At 52.3% G+C, this 17174-nt stretch overlaps 1 protein-coding gene across 1 annotated transcript in view; it reads right to left on the bottom strand.

Annotated features, from left to right (window-relative positions):
- The window catches only part of GPC4 (glypican 4), a 68279-nt gene extending 60137 nt beyond the window's left edge, over positions 1 to 8142 (bottom strand). The window contains exon 1 of the mRNA XM_074882667.1: positions 7785 to 8142. Within this exon, the coding sequence (XP_074738768.1) occupies positions 7785 to 8142 (358 nt within the window). The remainder of the gene's footprint in view (positions 1 to 7784) is intronic.
- Positions 8143 to 17174: the final 9032 nt, after the last annotated feature.

Here is a 17174-nt window from a genome sequence, read left to right as displayed (position 1 = left end):
GTGCTTCGAAGCAGGAGGATGTTGTAAGTCAACACAGGTAAACAATTCACCAAGGGTTATTCCGGCTTCTTTCAAAAGGAAAGTCAATGGGCTGTAAAGGCTTTAACTACATTTTCCAATACGCACACGTCCCTTCAAGGGACGTACCACGAGGTGCCCAGTTTTCACAGGGCAAGCGGTCAGAGCTCTCTGAAAACCAGACACTCTGACATTTGGGGTTTTCCTGCAAAGTTGTTACACTAACACACCCCAAATCACCAGTAATTTCTAGAATAGCGCTACAAACCACAAGAGGTTAAACTGACTGCACATTACTTAAACTAACCTAAGTGTGACCCCAGGAAAGGAACAGCTATTGGATGTTGTGGTTCTGTAGAAGCTCAATTACCAAAGCCAATTTCCTATGAGCATTTTTAAAAAAGAAGAGGAAAAAAAAAAGCAGCAACAATGCTGACAATGTGTAAGGGCCACATATTTTCACCTCCCGAAAGCTGCAGCTTTGCCTGTGTAAGAACAGTTCCTATTCCCACAAAAATGTTGAAACATATTTTAAACATTTCATCATTGTTTGCTCCCATCTGAATTTGCTTAAAATCCAGACAATTCTCAACTTTTAAATTGGAAACATTAAGAGAAATACTCCTTCAAAATCCTTCACTCAGGGCAACTCCCCTCTACTGACCATGTACCTTTCCTACACCAAAACAGTGAACTCACATGTGTCCGAGCCCATTGGCCACCGAACATGTAAATCACAGAAAATTTGAGTAGGAAGACTGTAAATTAACAGATGTTGGGTTTTTTGTTAAAAGATGACCAAAAATAAGATGACAACTATTTCTAAGAATGCTTTTTTTTTGGCAGTGGAGGGGGGGAGAAATCAGGCAACGTTTTACATTGGGAAAGAGGCACTACAATCCTAATTTCACATTAAAATCAACACTGGGCAGCCCTTAATGAAGGCCAACCCCATCGGTAGGTACCCACACACACACTTTTTAAGCACCATCTCATCCTTTCAAGCACTGCACTTTGCCAGCAAGGTGATGCACCGCTGCCCTTGGGGATCAGCCCCCCTTCCCCATCCCACCCACCCCTCTCCCAGGCCCCACGGGTACACGAAACATGCCAGATCACTAGGCACAAACCAGCAGGTAAGACATCTGCGCAGGCCATGGCTGTTTGCAAACAAAAAACGCTGTCCTAAGAAAACCCTCATAGCCACATCGTCGCAGGGGCAAAGCCTGCTGACAGCCCACATGGCTGCCACCAGCCCCGTGCATGTAAAACCTCCGACACCTCCTCACCGGCTCCCCTCTTCCCAACATGCTGCTGTTACCCAAGTGCTTTTCCCAGACCAGAAAGATGTAAACAAGAAGAAAATCCCCCAGAACAAACACGTCACTTCAGCTGCAGCCTCTGTGGGGCTGTACAGGCAAAGAAAAACAGACAGCCCGAAATCTCTGCTAGGAAGGTGAAATAGTTTCATGAAACACTAAGGAAAGTCTTTAACAAACCGGGAAGCAGATAAGATGGGCTACAACAAAGTATTTCTCTTTTAATTAAAACGCTTGGCAATTAAAAAAAATAATACAAGCAGTAGCTTTCTTCCCAAGATGCACAAATCCCAGTGAACAGCACAAACTGCCCCTTCCAGGGCACCAGAGGGGTTTGCTATGGGGCATCCTGGAGCACACAGGTAATTTTAGGAAGCTATGGGGAAATTTAAGACTTTTGCCGGGTTTTGCCAGGGCCTCACATTGCTTAGCAATGGGAGAAGGAAGTTATCTTCATAATCTCAAAAGAAAGGGAAAGCAGGAGGAATGCGAGGAATGCGAGGAGGTTATTGCCCCGGAGACCGGGGCTGGCAGCCCACTCTCAGCAGCCGGGGAGGAGATGCACACCCTGACCTCTTTGGCTAACAAGAATTTCCTTGCACACAAAAAAAAAAGTAGAACAAAAGCAAGGAATCAGGTCCTGGAGGGTTGCTCCTCTTCTGGGAGGAGGTGAAGGATTTTGCAGCAGATGGTATAATCCTAATGCTGCATCCCAGTGCTGCCCAAACCTGCAGTTTGGGGAGGAGAGTAGGAAGGAGATGTGAAGGATAGAGACCATGCAACTCGACACACGTGCACATCCACAGAAGTCCCGTGGTGAGCACCCTCCTATTTATCAGAGCAACAGCTGCAGGTGGAGGGGACAGGAGGTGAGAACATGTCCAACACCTCTCGAGAAGCACTGGCAGTCCTTCTCCACCCATGCAGGCTCTGGGATGCTCCCAGGTCTAGCAACTCACTGCACGTAACCAGGACAGTGGGGTCTGCACAAGCCATCAGCCAATACCACAGAGCAGGTGAAGACCACGGACATCACCACCTCGAATAACCCCAGACCCTTCCAGCCTCCTGACAGAGGTCCCAGCCCTGCTGGGCAGATGCTACTGGCACCTCCAAGATAGAAGATGCTTGTCTGGGATCTCCTCCCATTGGAGCCATCTCACAGCTACTGCTTGCACGCAGCAGCGATGCTTCAGCCTGAACTTCCTTGGCTCCGCAGGTATCAAGGACAAGTATCGCAGTGCAGGGGAGAGGCAGAGACCCGAGGCAAACTCAGCGCCTCGCTGCTGTGTCGGCCTTGCTCTGCTGCTGTTTCAGCAAGAATAAAAAGTCTGTTGACATACGAAAGCCACAGAAAATCTCCCTGAAACTACAAAACAGTACTGCAGCTCAGGCCTCCTGCACAATGTACACACATCTATTCAGTCTCTTAAAAAACAGCTACATGTCTAAGGAAACATCTGATAATTAAGGCAATTTTAACAATAGATAATAATTTGACTATGAATTGTATGGAATGTAATGACTGCTTATTCTGGCAGAAAAAACAGAACTTTCTATGAAGTGTCTGCCAAGGAAAACGATACTCCCACTCAGCCCGGACCACTGCAAGCAGTTGCTGCTAACCACATGCTTCACGCTGCCGGCTGCTAGGACACGGCGTGCTGCGGCAGTTGAACAAAACCCCGCGCTGCAGATTTACAGACAGAAAGTAGAGTCCCAGGCGAGCGGCGGCCGGAGCCGTGACTCAGCCGGGGGCCGCCGCCGGCACTTGCCAACGCTGGCCGAGCCACGCAGCCGCCAGCGCCGGACGCCGGGGAGCTCGCCGGTGGCCTGCGGGCCACTTGCACGCTGCCAGCTCCCCTCCCCCCCCCCCCCCCCCCCCCGCTGTTTCCAGTTGCTAAATGACATTAGAAGCAGCTAAAAATACTTCAAGCAATTCTCTCGTTTACTTTTCCATGCCAGGCACTTGCGTTTGCCGCGAGGACGTTCTCCGACGGTCACTTCCTCACCCACGGGTGGTCAGGCAGTTGCTCCACTAACGCACGCTGGGCAGGAGAAGCCACCCTGCTCGCCAAGGACCATGGCCTTCACCGGGCAAGAGTCACTGCCAACAGCTACCACGAGCAGCCAGGTAGCTCCACACCTTCAGACGGATGGCGAGGAGGACCAGGCATTACCCGGTCCTTCTGATACCCCAAGGAGCCCAGGAGCTGTCTTGCGCAAACCAACTGCAACAGGCTCAGGGGTGCCAGACAGCACAAGTAACACAGTCCTGGACGAGATCCAGAAACTCTTTCTCAGTTGGAAGAGAAGCATGTGAAAAACTAGAAAAGCGTCTGCTGAACTTTATACGTAAAACAGCAATGCCAACAGAGCAGCCTTCCTGATCGACCAAGGCGGCACACCTGGGTGATGCATCAGCACCCGGCTGACAACCACAAACACGCCGGGAACCATCGAGCAGCAGGACGAGGCCACCCCTGCCAGAGTTACCATGAGTCTAAAAATCAAGGGCCAAGTGATTTCCTCTGTCACAGCGGAAGAACTGTTCTCCATCACTCCCAACAAATAAACGCAGCTATTCCATTAATTTGGTTTAAATAGAGACAAAGATTACATCGAGCATCTTCACTACGACTGAACACAGAGTACTGCTTGTGCCCAGCTCCCTGCAGAGGCAGGCTCCAGGCTCGCTCTGTGCTCCCCAGGAGGGCATCTTCTGCTCGAGTCTGCCTCCACACCACCACGAAATCAGGACAGCACTGACAGCAAGGGAAGGCATTACACTTCTGCAGGAAATTCGCAGGTTAACTGATAACACTTTCCACCAACAGGCAAGATTTTTTTTTTTCCTTTTCAATCCAGGAAAAGAAACATCTATTTCTTCCAATTAGCAGGAAAAGGGAAGGAATTTCCATCCGTTTAACACCTGAGGGCAAGAAGGAGCCTCTTGAAAGAAACATTGGGTTTTTTTGTTTTTAAATCACAGCCACCTACTGTGGGTCTCAGGATGCCACCGACACCAGCTCGCTTTGCATTTCATTCTGCAGCCACACCAGACCAACCAGGGTAAGCAGCCCCTGCAGATGGTCACTCCTGGGGAGTTTTGCTCCATCACCACCGCAGCCTGGAGACACGTGGGTTCAATAAGGAGCAATACTTCGCCGGTAGCGTTTGAACAAAGTGAGCAGCCACAGGCTGTAGGGCCAAGACCCTCCTGAGATGTGCTCTCTCCTCAGGAAACTTTTAAAGTCATCTTAAAAGCTGTTACAGGCTGCTGCTCTCCCCACACCACTTACTATCTATATGTTATCATCAAAAGTCAAGTTTCACAAACCAACCATCTACATCAGCTCTACACAAGCACTGATCTCTCCAGCAACAGCAGCAAGACTGCATCTCACCACTGCCATGAGCATACATCACACGGCTATAGGTGCAGAAGCCACTAAAGATCACACCAAGTTAACATAAAAGGAAACAATTTCTGTATGTTCCACACCACAAATAGCACATTTTACACCTCTTATCAAGCAAGCAATGAGTTGACCAGCTGTGTACTTCTTTCAGAAATGCTTATGTACTTCAGCAAGATATAACCTGCTATTTATGCATATTCTAATTAGGTCCTAAACACAGTCTAAACAAATATTAAATTGAACTCCTGGGTAATTATGGACAAGGAATAGCCTTTTAACATGACTGAAATAGCAATGATACAGATAAAAAGATTGCTGGAATAGGCACTTCCTTGAAAGAAAAAAAAAGTCGTACACACCTACTGCTGCTGCAGAACTGAAATGTAGCAAAAAAAAAAAAAAAATCCATGTGAGATGCTGCTAAACCCCGAATGACTCCCATGCCCATCTGGCAAGGAAGAGTTTCACTTGCTGTCATGCAGCCCAGCGCAGGGGCACATCAGCCCACACCACCCAGCTGCTTCACTTTGACAATTCAAGGCCAACATTTTGTAGGATCAGTAATCCCTGACAGGAAAGAAGTCACTAGACTTATGGAAACTAATTTGCTGCAGCTTTTAGGACACCTTTTTGAGAAGATGCTAGGATGTTTCTGTCCATGCACTGTGATCTAAAGCAATTCTGTAAGAGATGGCAGAATAAAGCACAATTCACCAAACCAGTACAAAAATCTAAATAACTTGATGGACTTCAGACTTGAGTTCATGCCAGTAACAACCATGTTTCCATACATTATCCCATCAGCATCAGAGCCTGTTGAATCCTCTCCAACCTGTTCTCTGCCACAGTTTAGTGAGCAGAGAGGTGCTCCGAAGCAGCAATCACCAGTTCCCACCATTACCCCAATGGGAGACTCGTCCAAACACACAGCTCTTTCCCTCACACACATTTATCTCATTCTCACCGATTAGCCAGGCTGCCAGGAACTGCCTTTCCAACTCACTTATCCACCTGAAGGAAAACACACCACTATCACCTGAAACACCAACTGAAATCAGAGGTTTGGCAAGTGACTCGTTTTTCCAGATGCAACAGGCACCGCAGACCTTTCGCCCCGGTGTCGGACCCCAATCTCCAGCATTGTCATGGGCAGCGTTTCCCACCCAGCTCACAGCACACCGGTTCCCAGTGCTGGCCCCGCAAAGGCAGGTGAAGCACCACATGCTTAAAAAGTTTAAAACCAGCAGTGCGACGAGTGGTTACCGTCTGCATACACGAGCTGAGTGGCAAGAGGGGAGATCCGGAGCCTCCAAACACGACACACGCCAAAACCACATGAATTCACGGGGGGGGGGAGTGTGAAACTGCAGCAGGTGTAGCACCCCACTCGAGGTTTAATTTTAAGCGCAGTCACACTTGAGGTACACCGCACTTTAAAGCCATACCAGCACACCTCCTTGAAAGACTTCCACCACCCTCTCCGAAACACCCTGCAGAGCAGCGTGACATTCAAAACATAACTTTGTAAGACCTGTTGCTTTCCAGGAGAGGCCAGACACAGCTTCCCTGCACCCCTGGAACAGTGATATAACCCAGGCGTTATTTTCAGCGTGCCATTGCAGAAAGCCCTTCTTTTGTCAAATAATCTCACCTTGCTCATCACATTTCTCTGACCCCTTATTTCAAAAGCACAGGGTCAAACTGACAACAGCTTTAGAGCCTCAAATGGAAGCCCTGTCAGCATGATCTACTCCTGACATCCTCCAAAGCTCACCAAGTCACCTTAAACAACAATATATAAAATAAGGACTAGGTCAAACCTTCCCAGTACCGGACGTACGAGGAAGCCCACTCTCATCCTGATCCTACACCGATGAGGGCTTAACTCAAATCAAATCCAAGCCTATTTATTAGAGACCATTTTACGAAGCAGGGAGGGTGAAGGGGAAAGAGTATTTTAACTGCAACCAGTCAGACGTTTCTCATTAAAATATTTCTTGGAGAAGTAAACGGGCCTGCAATTTTATTCAAACAGATGTAGGCTAAACGCATATCATTAGTCTGACAATATAAAAGCACAACCGACTGAAATCATTTTAGTTTTGTCAGTGAAAAGGATAATGTATGCATATCTGGAGGGCACACCAATGGTAAAGATTACCCCCAGCTTCTATCTTAGCCGTCTAAAGGTATTTACTTGGGGTCTGTCTGTGTTGTGACAGTGTCCTAGACCGAAATGAATGCCTCTAACACTCCACATTTTTGAGCCATTCAGTCATGCATTTTTGTTATTGTTGAAAGTAGTGCGAAATTGCAGTGCATGAGCTGGAGTCCTTGGTGGTCTCCGAGGATTCCAGCTAAAAAGGCACTTCCTTTGTTCCGCGGAGAATGCGGTCCAGTAGGTCATTCAGAAGGGGAAATAAAAGCAGCGGCCCTGGGAGGGAGATGAAGGATGAAACAAAAAGAATAAAATGTTTTGGGTGTGAGCACATTAGCTACCATTTCCTACTGCTGCCGGCTGCGAGCACTCCTGTCCCCGGGATGCACAAGTACCTCGGGACGAAGGTGGAGTGAAGAAAGAAAAAAAAAAAAAAAAGGAGAAAGAACAACAACAAAAATTTCTCCGTCCCTCCAGCCGCAGGCCGCCGGGCGAGCGGCACCTGGGGCGGGACGGGGCCGCCCGCCGGCGGGGAGAAAGGCAGCCCAAGGGCAGGCAGCCCGCACCCCGCCGGCCGGGCGCGGAGCCGGCAACAGGCGCGGTCCCGCCCGCCGCCGCGGTACCGGGGGAGGCGGCGGGGGACGGCGCGGGGGCAGCGCTCCGGAGAGCCGCGCCGGCTCCTGCCGCGCGTCCCGGCTCGCCGAGGCGGGATAAGCGCCGAGCTCCGGGGCGGGGAGGGGGAACCGAGCCGAGCGCCCAGCGCCGCGGCGGGGAGCCGGGCCGGGGGGGAGCCGGGCGCGCTCCCCACACACACACACCCCGCGGGTCCGAGCGCGCACAAAGGCGTCGGCGACGATCGCGACTCACCGCTGATCTCGTGGCTGGGCGCTTCGCTCTGGCTGAAGCCCTTGGCGGCGTAGAGCCTCCGCACTTCGGAGCAACTTTTGGCGCGGGGCTCGGCGGCCAGCAGCAGCGGCAGGCTGAGGGCGGCCAAAGTGCAGAGGAGGGGCGGCAGGCAGCCGCGGCGCCGCGGCATGGTGCGGGCGGGCAGGGGCCGCCGGGGCCGGGCGAGAGCGCCCCGAGGCCGCAGCCGGCCCTCCGCCGAGCCTGCCCCGCCGCGCCGCGCCCGCGGCCGTGCACCCCGCTCCGCTCCGCCGCGGCTCCGCTCCGCTGGCCCGGCGTGCGGCGGCGCTCGGCGGCAAACTTGGCCCGGCAGGAAGCACATGGGGTGGTGGAGGAGGAGGAGGAGGAGGAGGAGGAGGAGGAGGGAGGCGGGGAGGGCGGCAGCCAAGCAGGATCGCGCAGGGCCGGGACAAGCCTCTGCAGCCCCCGCGAAAATCAGGAGCTGGGATCCGCCCGCCCAGCGAGGCGGAGCGGAGCCCGGGGCTGCCCGCCCGCCCTCGCCGCCCCCCCCCCATCCCCAGGCCGCCCCCCATATCCCCGGGGCGCGGCCCCGCTGCGCGCCGCCCCCCCCCCCCCCCCCGCGGGGAGCCCGGCCCGCCGGCCCCGGCTCTGCCCGCTGCCGGGTCCCCCCGCCAGCCCCGGCGCTCCCCGGCTCCCAGCAGCCGGGGCTGAGCACCCCCCGGCCGTGGGGGGTTCCCACCTGGCACCCACGCTCCCAGCCATCCCCAGCGCCGAAGTGCCCCGCTCGGGGAGGAGGAATTCCCTGGAAGGGGTTGGAAAGGGCTGGGCTGGCTGCTCGTCCTTAAGCGGAGCTGTAGGTGGTTGAGCCCTGCTTCGGGTTTAATAGGTTCTCTAAACTGATTAATTTTGACATCGCTGTGACAGGTTTGAACGATGTGCATGAAAGACTCGTCAAAACCGACTGTTTTTCTCACCAATCTTCCGTTTCCAAGAGTTTGGCAGGACAGGGGCTTCAGGAACACAGACACCAAGATGCTCCGGCCACTCTTCCTCATTCGTACCCATGCACAGATGTAAACAAGCCCCACTAAACCCTTGAACCAGGGATTTAAGCCCAACAATTGCCGCTTGCTTCTGCTTACTGAAAATCACAGAAATAGTACTGCAGAACGGCAGGCCCTGTCATAATGTCACGGGGCTGTAATGTCACTTAAAGGGTCTGCTTTAAGGACACCTTGCTCCCCGTCCGGCACGGTGAGGTCTCGGTGTCCGTGTCCCCTGGGTGCAGATCCTGTGCAGGCAGCGTGTGCGCCCGGTGCTGTGTCTCACCACAGTGTCATTTGTCCCATGACAGTGTAATGGCCTGGTGATAGCATCATTTAAAACAAAATAAATATGCAGTGGTTTACATTTCAATACGCTCCTTTATCATACTCATTTCTCTTGTTGTCCCGTTGGGGAAGGACAGGCTGAGACAACAGCAAAAGGAAGTTGCCAGCTTCACCCCCTTGCTCTCAAGCTTTTGTCAGCGAAAGGCCGGGCGGGTCGGGAGGAAAAGACCCTCTATTCATTTCCCCGGCGAGAGCGTGCCGACAGCGAAGCATGGCCACGCTGCCCCGCCAGCCACTTCTCGTGGGAACAAGATGCTCGTTCAGCTCTGAGCTTTCCAGCGGCGATGCCGGCAGCTCACCACAGCCTTGGGGCAGCGCAGGCTGCTGCAGTCGAGGAATTACACCTAAAGCAAGGGAAGGCCTTGTTGCCACAGCCTGGCCTGGGCCAAATGCGATGGAGAGGCTCCCGCTGCGGCAGGGCTTCCCCTCTGGCAGGGATGCAGGGAGCATCTCCTGCCTGCATGGGAATCGGGCCACACCATTCCCAGGGGCAAAGCTGGAGTTTGCTTTATCATGGTTTAAAAAGCCTCCAGAGACTAATCCAGCCATCCTGATGGAAAAGGCAGTAGGAACCTCAGTCACCCTGCCATCCGCCAGGGCCACTCATGCCGAGCTGGTGAGACAAGCCAGGCCAGAAGTTCTCATGAAGTTATAAAGTGTCCTGAGAGAGAATAATCCTCTAGGATCTGGCCCTGCAATGTATGACTGAGTTCTGGTTTTCAAAGCACTACCTCACCCTCCCAGCCTTTATTTGAAGAGACAATGTGAATTTTAAAGAGAACTCAGCAGGGAGCACTGCATTTTTTATTCCAAAGTGAGAGAGAAAACGAGAGTGAGAAAGTCTGTGGGGTTAGAGACAGCTTGCCATTTGTTGTTTCTCATAATCCCATACCTCGGCAGGATTTAAGAAACCTCCTGAAAAACACGGAGGGTTTTGTCAAATACTTGATCAAGTAGTTAAATCAAAGGCTGCAGCAAAACAATGGGACTGCCTGAAATTTTTCATTAAAAACTCTTTTTTTTAAGGAATGGAAAATTAGCCTCTCACAAAAAAAGAAATTTTTCTCTGAGTTTTTCACCTTCTCCAGCATTCTCTCACATCTGGCAGGACCTCCCCAGCCCCCTCACCCCAAACCGCTCAAGCAATTCCCCTTCCCCATTTCTCTTCCTTTCCCAGGAGAAAAAGACGGAGAAAAGCAGAGGGGAAAACTTGCGATTTAGTTGACCTTTTTTTCAGGGTGAAAACTTCTGACTTCCTACCTCCGCCAAAACTCTTCTCTATCCCCATTAGTATTTCTGCCCCCAGACTCAGTGTTTCTTTTCCAGCCCTAGAAGATACCTCGAGGCCTGCCACAGTGGCATGGGATGCTGGGGCTCGTGTCCCCATCTCTGGTACCTGACAGAGAGCCAAGCCCATGGTGCTTGCAGGGCTTTCGGAGCCATTTTGTCTCTGCCCACTCACAAAGTCAGCTGTGAGTCTCCTCTGTTATTTGGGGGGACCCCCAACATGTCCTGAGGGCACCCCTGGGCTGGGCAGAGCCGGCTGTGGCGTGGAGCCGCTGGCGCAGCCATCGCTGGTCCCTGCGCAGGAGACAGAGACAAGGTGACATCACCCGCATTGCGTCTGCATGGAGCCTCTTCCAGCATATGCCACGGGCCTTGCACAACTTGGCATTTCAAATTTCCGTCATCTCATTCAGTGGAAAAATTGCAGCCCTGCCAGCTTTTCGGAGAGAAGGAAGGGTAGGGAAGGAGAAACCAGAGGAGACCCGGCTCCTCCGCAGTTTCTCTTCACCTTCCTCTGGTGTGTCACCTCTCCTTTCCAGCACAGACCTCCAACCACATTGCTCCTGCTCGAGCCGTCATCCACACAACAAAGTTATGTCAGTTTAATTAAGACCACTCTCAATCTGCTCTACAGGAAGTGGCACAAACCCTTCATAAGAGTGCAGTTAAATCAGTATAAATCTTACTGGTATCAGCCAAGTCCACACTGGCGATGTACCGGCTTACACTAAAAATCAATACAAGTAATTCCCACCTGCATGGGACTCACTGGATCGATTTTAACTTCAGGTTGGAGGGAGCAGGCCAGCCCACTAGCACTGACAAATCTTGGCAGCAGAGAGGAACCCCAAGCCCAACAGCGGCGCCGATTGCATCCGAAAATCCTGCTGAGGTCCAATGGGGGCTTAAGCTTTTGGTTTGATTTAATTCTGGTCCTAGCCAGAGGTCTGCCACAGCCCTGCGGTGTTTCCAGTCGTCTGTCAGGGAATTTAATGGGGGGGTTGTACTCGGATAAAGATTTCAGATGTAGCCCTTTAGGAAAACCTGGCTGAATGCAATCCTTGGGCTGGCTATCATTAAGGGTGATTAAATCCTACACTCTGGCAGGAAAGCTTGGGCACAAGGAGGTTAGAAAGCGTTGAAAGGGAACTGGACAGGCATGTCTTCCCAGCTCCAGCTCATCAGCAGGAGACGGCTCATTGTAAACCCGAACCAGGCGCGTTCACTCTCCTGCGGCAGAGTGGTTGGGCTGGAACGAGGGAGGCTCGAGTGGAAACAGTCTCCTTTGATAAAACCCCAGATACCACAAATTCGGAGAGTGTTTAATCCAGGGCATCTGTCACAAGGATGGGGGGATTCTGCTAGTTGCAAAATGACGCTTTGAATCTGGGTTTCGAATGTCAACGGCCTGATATTTTAGGGCAAGCAGATCCAGTGTTTCGACATGGGCTGATGTCTCCATTTATTTTTATCGCTTATTTTTATCCTAAGGCTCCTTCACCCCGTCCAGCAAACAGAAACCTTCCGCAGCAACGGCTCAGCTCTGGGGTAAGGGGTGGGTTAGCTTCTCATTGCCTTCTGCAGGGTGATGCCGGCCAGGTGCAAGGTGCTGTGCACACTGAAACAAGACAGAAAGATGCTAAGAGGATGGAGGGCGCGGACTGGGTGTGCAGCAAGGCTGCTGCAAGGGTGTCACTCAGCTTCCCGTGTCCCAACCAGCCTGCAGTGCATGGGGCTTGCTGTGCAGAGCTCAAGACCATCTCCATTTTAGGGAATGCAAGAGCTTGTCTCTCCCCCAGCAGGACAAGAAGTCGTCCCAGCTCTGTCCCCAGACACTACAGGGAGGAGACTTGGGGACACACAGCTTTGAAGGGCACAGGAATGCACTCACTTTCACAGATTTTCATGCCTGCACTTCCCAGCTCTCCCAAAAATGACTGTGTGGCAGATGGCTCTGACGTGTAGCACACTCACACCCAGCGGATAAAAATATTCCCCAACAGATTCCCGGCAAGCGAACGTCAGTCACCATTGCTCCAGAGCTGGCCACGGCTTCCTCCTCCTGGCTTCCCCATCGCAGGGATGCAAAGAGAGTCCCCGGGCTGTGTCTCCCTGATGGCCACCACGTGGCTCACCGGACCAGTGCTGGCACCGGGGCTGGCATCCTGGATCCACACTGACTCACCCGCACCCCTTCCCACAGCCCAGCATCCCCGGGGACATGTCTCCATCCTTCCCATGCCTCGCTGCCACCGAGGAGGTTGGGTGGCAGGATGGGACCCTGCGTCTGCCTCACCCAGGCCTTTCTCAGTGTGAATTACAGCCATGATGTTTAATTCTCCATCCACACTCATATAATCTTCCTATAGATATGAAGGGGGGGGAGGGGGAGTGCATGGGGTGGGGTGGGGTGGGGTGGGGTGGGTGGAGGGGGAGCAGCAGTTGGAGGGCAGGGAAGGTGAAAGCATAATTTGGGGATGACAGAGGAAACAAGCCCAGGAGTCACTTTCACATTTCCATCCCTTCCAAGTGATAATCCCTTGCTTAGCCCTCCCCCGGGTGCTCTGGCCTATATTTATGGCAGGCATCACCACCTGGGCTATTTTTTTTCCTTTTTTTCCCCTTCTAAGAGTTGGTTCGGTGCCGGTGCCAGACTGGCACAGGGTGGGCGCTGGGGGCAGGGTCAGAGCGAGGTCTGTGAGCAGTGGCACAGCCAGGACACACGCTCCAGCCTGCCCACTCGGGTTGTTAAATGTGCAGTCTCCTGGTCCACAGATAAACACATCACCCAGCTGTGGGGTTCACAAAACCCCGGAGCTGCAGAGATTAGGACTGGAAAAAGCCTCAGATACCTGATACCTCCTTTGCTGGCCTGGCAGGTCTGACCTCAAGCTGTCCTCTCCCTCTCTGTTCTCAAAATCCCTCCTTGACCAAGACTGCACAGCCTGTCCCAGCTACCGACTCGGGATCTTATTGCACAAAAGCATTTCTTAACGGCTAATCTAAGCCTCCCTGGCCATGATTCAAGCCGGGTTTTTTTTTTCTTTCTCCTATCTCCTGTACATGGAGAAAACATACCCCGCTCTTGGCAGAGCTCAGAGCTCTTGGCCCATGTGGCCAGCACAGCATGGCTGGAGATGGCCCTGGATGCTGTCAGTGGCCCCGCCGGCTGTGTGGCCTCAGTCCCTGCAGACCTGGGGCAGAGGGAAACAACCCCAAGCGCTGTCTGGAGCAGCAGGAAATAATCTCCTATCATGGAAAGGAGAGAGAGGGGAAGAGGCATGTTCAGAGTAGCAGATAACTCAGCCAGTTGGCACTGCTTAAAAATGAGTAATACCTATGTATTACCTAACTGCCTCATGCCAGCTAAAAACCCACGGAGCAGAGCCAGGGGAAGAGGGAGTCCATTGCTCTGCAGTTGTCAGCAAGAGTGTCCCAGTCCCCTCTGAAGCCAGGCATCACCGTTGATGGCAGTTGCTCCCTCTGGGCACGAGGCTGGTTTCCACCAGCAGCACTGGTTCTGTGCTCCGCGTCAAGCTGTGGTTGTCCAGGGATGGAGCTGCACCATGATGGTCAGCAGAGACATCAAAGTTGGCTTCTTAGAACTTGGAAAGATCAGTGTGAGCTTGCCAAGGGGAGCTCCAGAGATCCTAATTACTGCACCCAGCACTTCATCTAGGGCCTTTCATTCCCCTCAAAGCGCTTCTACCTGGGCACCGGTCCAGCAAGCGCTTCATTTGCAGACATCTGCCCTGTTACAGCAGGGATGCGCATCAGCGCCTTTGAGGATTTCGTTAGCAGAGGAGAGCAGAAGTGACTAACCCCTTTAATATCACCTGGGCTGCCGGAAGCAAAATGGGTCAAAAGAGAGCAGGGGGAGCATCGGTTCTGAGCAGGACTTGTCCCAGTCCTATTCTGTACTGGGCTTCAGTATCAATAAAATAATGATAAATAAAAATAAATAATGATAAAATAATGATTTTTTTTTTTTTACCCCCAAGCACTCTCTTCATTCTGTTTAAAGGCTATTTCAAAAGAATTCGTAAACACCGAGTGGAAAATGTTACACAGGTGAAAGGAAACAAAACCTGCTTAAAATGACCACTGCTGCAGGCAGGAGGTATTGGCAGTGCACACACTGCCTGCCCTCGGGCTCACCGGGTTGGCTGGGCCAGCTGATGCAGCTCCTCTCCCCAACAGTGCCATGATGAAAACAAAACCAACAAAGGGGCAGCCCAGGAGAACAGAGCACGGGACGAGTACCAACTCAAGTCCCGCTATTTGAGAAGGACTTGCCAGACTTTGCCTTGGACCAAAATGGCCACAGCTCGTGTCCCCATCCCAGGTGTGATACCCATCAGAGGGCAAAATGTGGGTCCCGTAGGATACAACCCTCCCCACTGTCCCAGCCCTTGAATGGGCAAAGCAGGGCACCACCCATCATCCCACAGCAGGGATGTGCTGCGGGACCAGGGCGGCACGCGGGCTGCCAGACGTTCATGGTTATATCAGTGCTGCTTGCAATCCTCTTTTTTAATCTTCTTTTTTCATTCCACTCTGCTCTTGCCCCTCACCCCCCGTGGTTTAAAGTTTTCACATGAAAATATGCGAGTTGTGACTTGCGGGTAGCGAGTCGGGGCTTGTGAGGAAAGCTGGGAGGGAGGAAAAGAAAGAGCGATCTGCTCCAAGTGCCAGCAATTGTTTTTATCCTTTCCAGATGAAGGAAAAAGATCATGTTATTTGTTCAGCATAAAGTTCCAGATTTTCAGGAATGAAATCTGAGAGCAACATGTCAACAGTCTGTCTCGAGAGCTGGGGTGGATGGCGGCCTTTGTGCTCCCAAACACCAGCGGGGCCGGTACGCTCGGCTGCGGAAAAAAAAGGCTCCATTCTCACACTCTGAAGTGGTGGCATTAGATATCAGCAAGATAATGGGCCCAGGGCCTAGCCCTATTTCTGCTCCCAACAGAACGGCCCCAGGCAGCTGGCTTTGATGTGCTCATTTATTTGCCTTTTCTTTTCACAGATGATATTTTTAACCGATATTGCGGTTTGGGCATAGATTGGGGAGAAAGGGGGGGGGAAAAAATGAAAGTCATTTTATTGCAATGGCTGATCAGGAGGGAAAAAAGGAAAAAAAAGAAAAAAAAAAAATTCAGCCATTCGTTACCCTGCAGGTCAATGTTTCCTGCTGTAAATCAGCTGGGACCCAGCGGTCTCGCAGCTGGAGGGAGATTCCACACCAGCCCGGGGAAACATCGAGGGCTGAGGCCAGCCGGTGCCAGGGGCTGCACATCCCATGGCCCCGAGGCATTTGCACTTGAATCCCAGGGGAAAAGGAGGGAGATAGCGGGGTCGGGGAGGTGGCCAGTGGCGAGATTCAGCCGGGGCTGATTGATGTGCGGGGTGGCGTGGGTGGTCCCGCGCCACAGGGCCGGGAGCGTGCCCCACACGAGATGGGGATGGTGGGAGCAGCCACTGCCCCTTTGATGTGCTGTCCCGGCTGTCCCCGCCGCGGAGGCACCCAGGGCTGCGTGGCGAGGCCGGCTGCCCCGCACGCTTCCATCCCCTGGAAGTCCAGCCCGTGGGTTGGGAGAGCCAACGGCCTCCAGTCACATCCAGGACAGGATGAGGCAAAAAAAAATAAAAGAAGAGAAAAAAGGGCATGAAATGGAAAAAAAAAAAAAAAAAAAAAAAAAAGGAAGGAGGAGAGGAAAGGACTTTTCTCACCTCCTCTTTCCAGAGTCCACATGGGAGCAGTGCTCAGCATCCCCAGTGCAGAGGATGGGAACCCCCCCAGGATGACCAGTGCAGGGCTGGGCACTGCCCCACATCCCCTTCCCCTGGGGAGTAAATTTGGGGGGTGATGAGTCTGCAGAACAGCAGCCGCACAGCCCTTTGCTGGGGGATGTGGCATCCTGGTGGGTGTTAAAGCCATGATTTGCACCCCCTTGGCTCCACCTCGGTCCAAAATGGCAGGTCCAGGGATCTCACCTCCGAGCTGCACCCATGTCTCTGTTCTGAAAGTGCCTGCGTGCAAAACCGTCATCTCTCCTCCTTGCAACACCATCCTGCTCCCCCCAAAACAACCAGCCCCCACGGAGCCCGTGGTACAGATGCTCACCACAGGCTCTTGTACGAGGGGAAAAAAACCATTCAGCAGTTTTTTTGTATTAATGACGGAGCAAAAGTTCCCCATGGAAAATTTCATTCTGACTTACAACATCTTTGTTTCGGTTGAGAAAGCGAAGCATCAGGTAGCTGTGTGCTCGCTCCTCTTCAGCGACACAGGTCTGAAAGTAACCTCAGAGGTGCTGAGCTCTTGCAATTTAGGTTTCACAATACTTAATGTTAAGTGCCCAGCACTTGAAATTGTTGTCTCAGCTCTTTAAAGAGGGTTTTTTTTTCAAGTCCCACGGCTGCAGTGGGAAAACTGAAAACTCACACCCAAAACATGCAAAACCAGATGGCAGGAATGGAACTCAAAATTAATTATTTCTTAATTTAAAAATTCTTTTAAATTTAATTTGGTTTCTAAGGCAGGCCTGGCTGCCTTGGAGCCTCATTCACCAGCTCATACACTGCTGGGATGACGATACCATGACATTTACAATGACACCGGCTCCTGTGGGTGGTTTTTTCCAGAGCCTGTAAGCCAGCACACATGTCCCAGAGACACAGACACGGTCCCGAGTCACTTAAGCCACATCTCGAC

Source organism: Strix uralensis, chromosome 13 (genome assembly GCF_047716275.1).
Source record: "Strix uralensis isolate ZFMK-TIS-50842 chromosome 13, bStrUra1, whole genome shotgun sequence".
Taxonomy (NCBI): Eukaryota; Metazoa; Chordata; class Aves; order Strigiformes; family Strigidae; genus Strix; species Strix uralensis.
The sequence above is the reverse complement of the archived record's forward strand: the minus strand, read 5'-3'. Positions and strand labels throughout refer to the sequence as shown.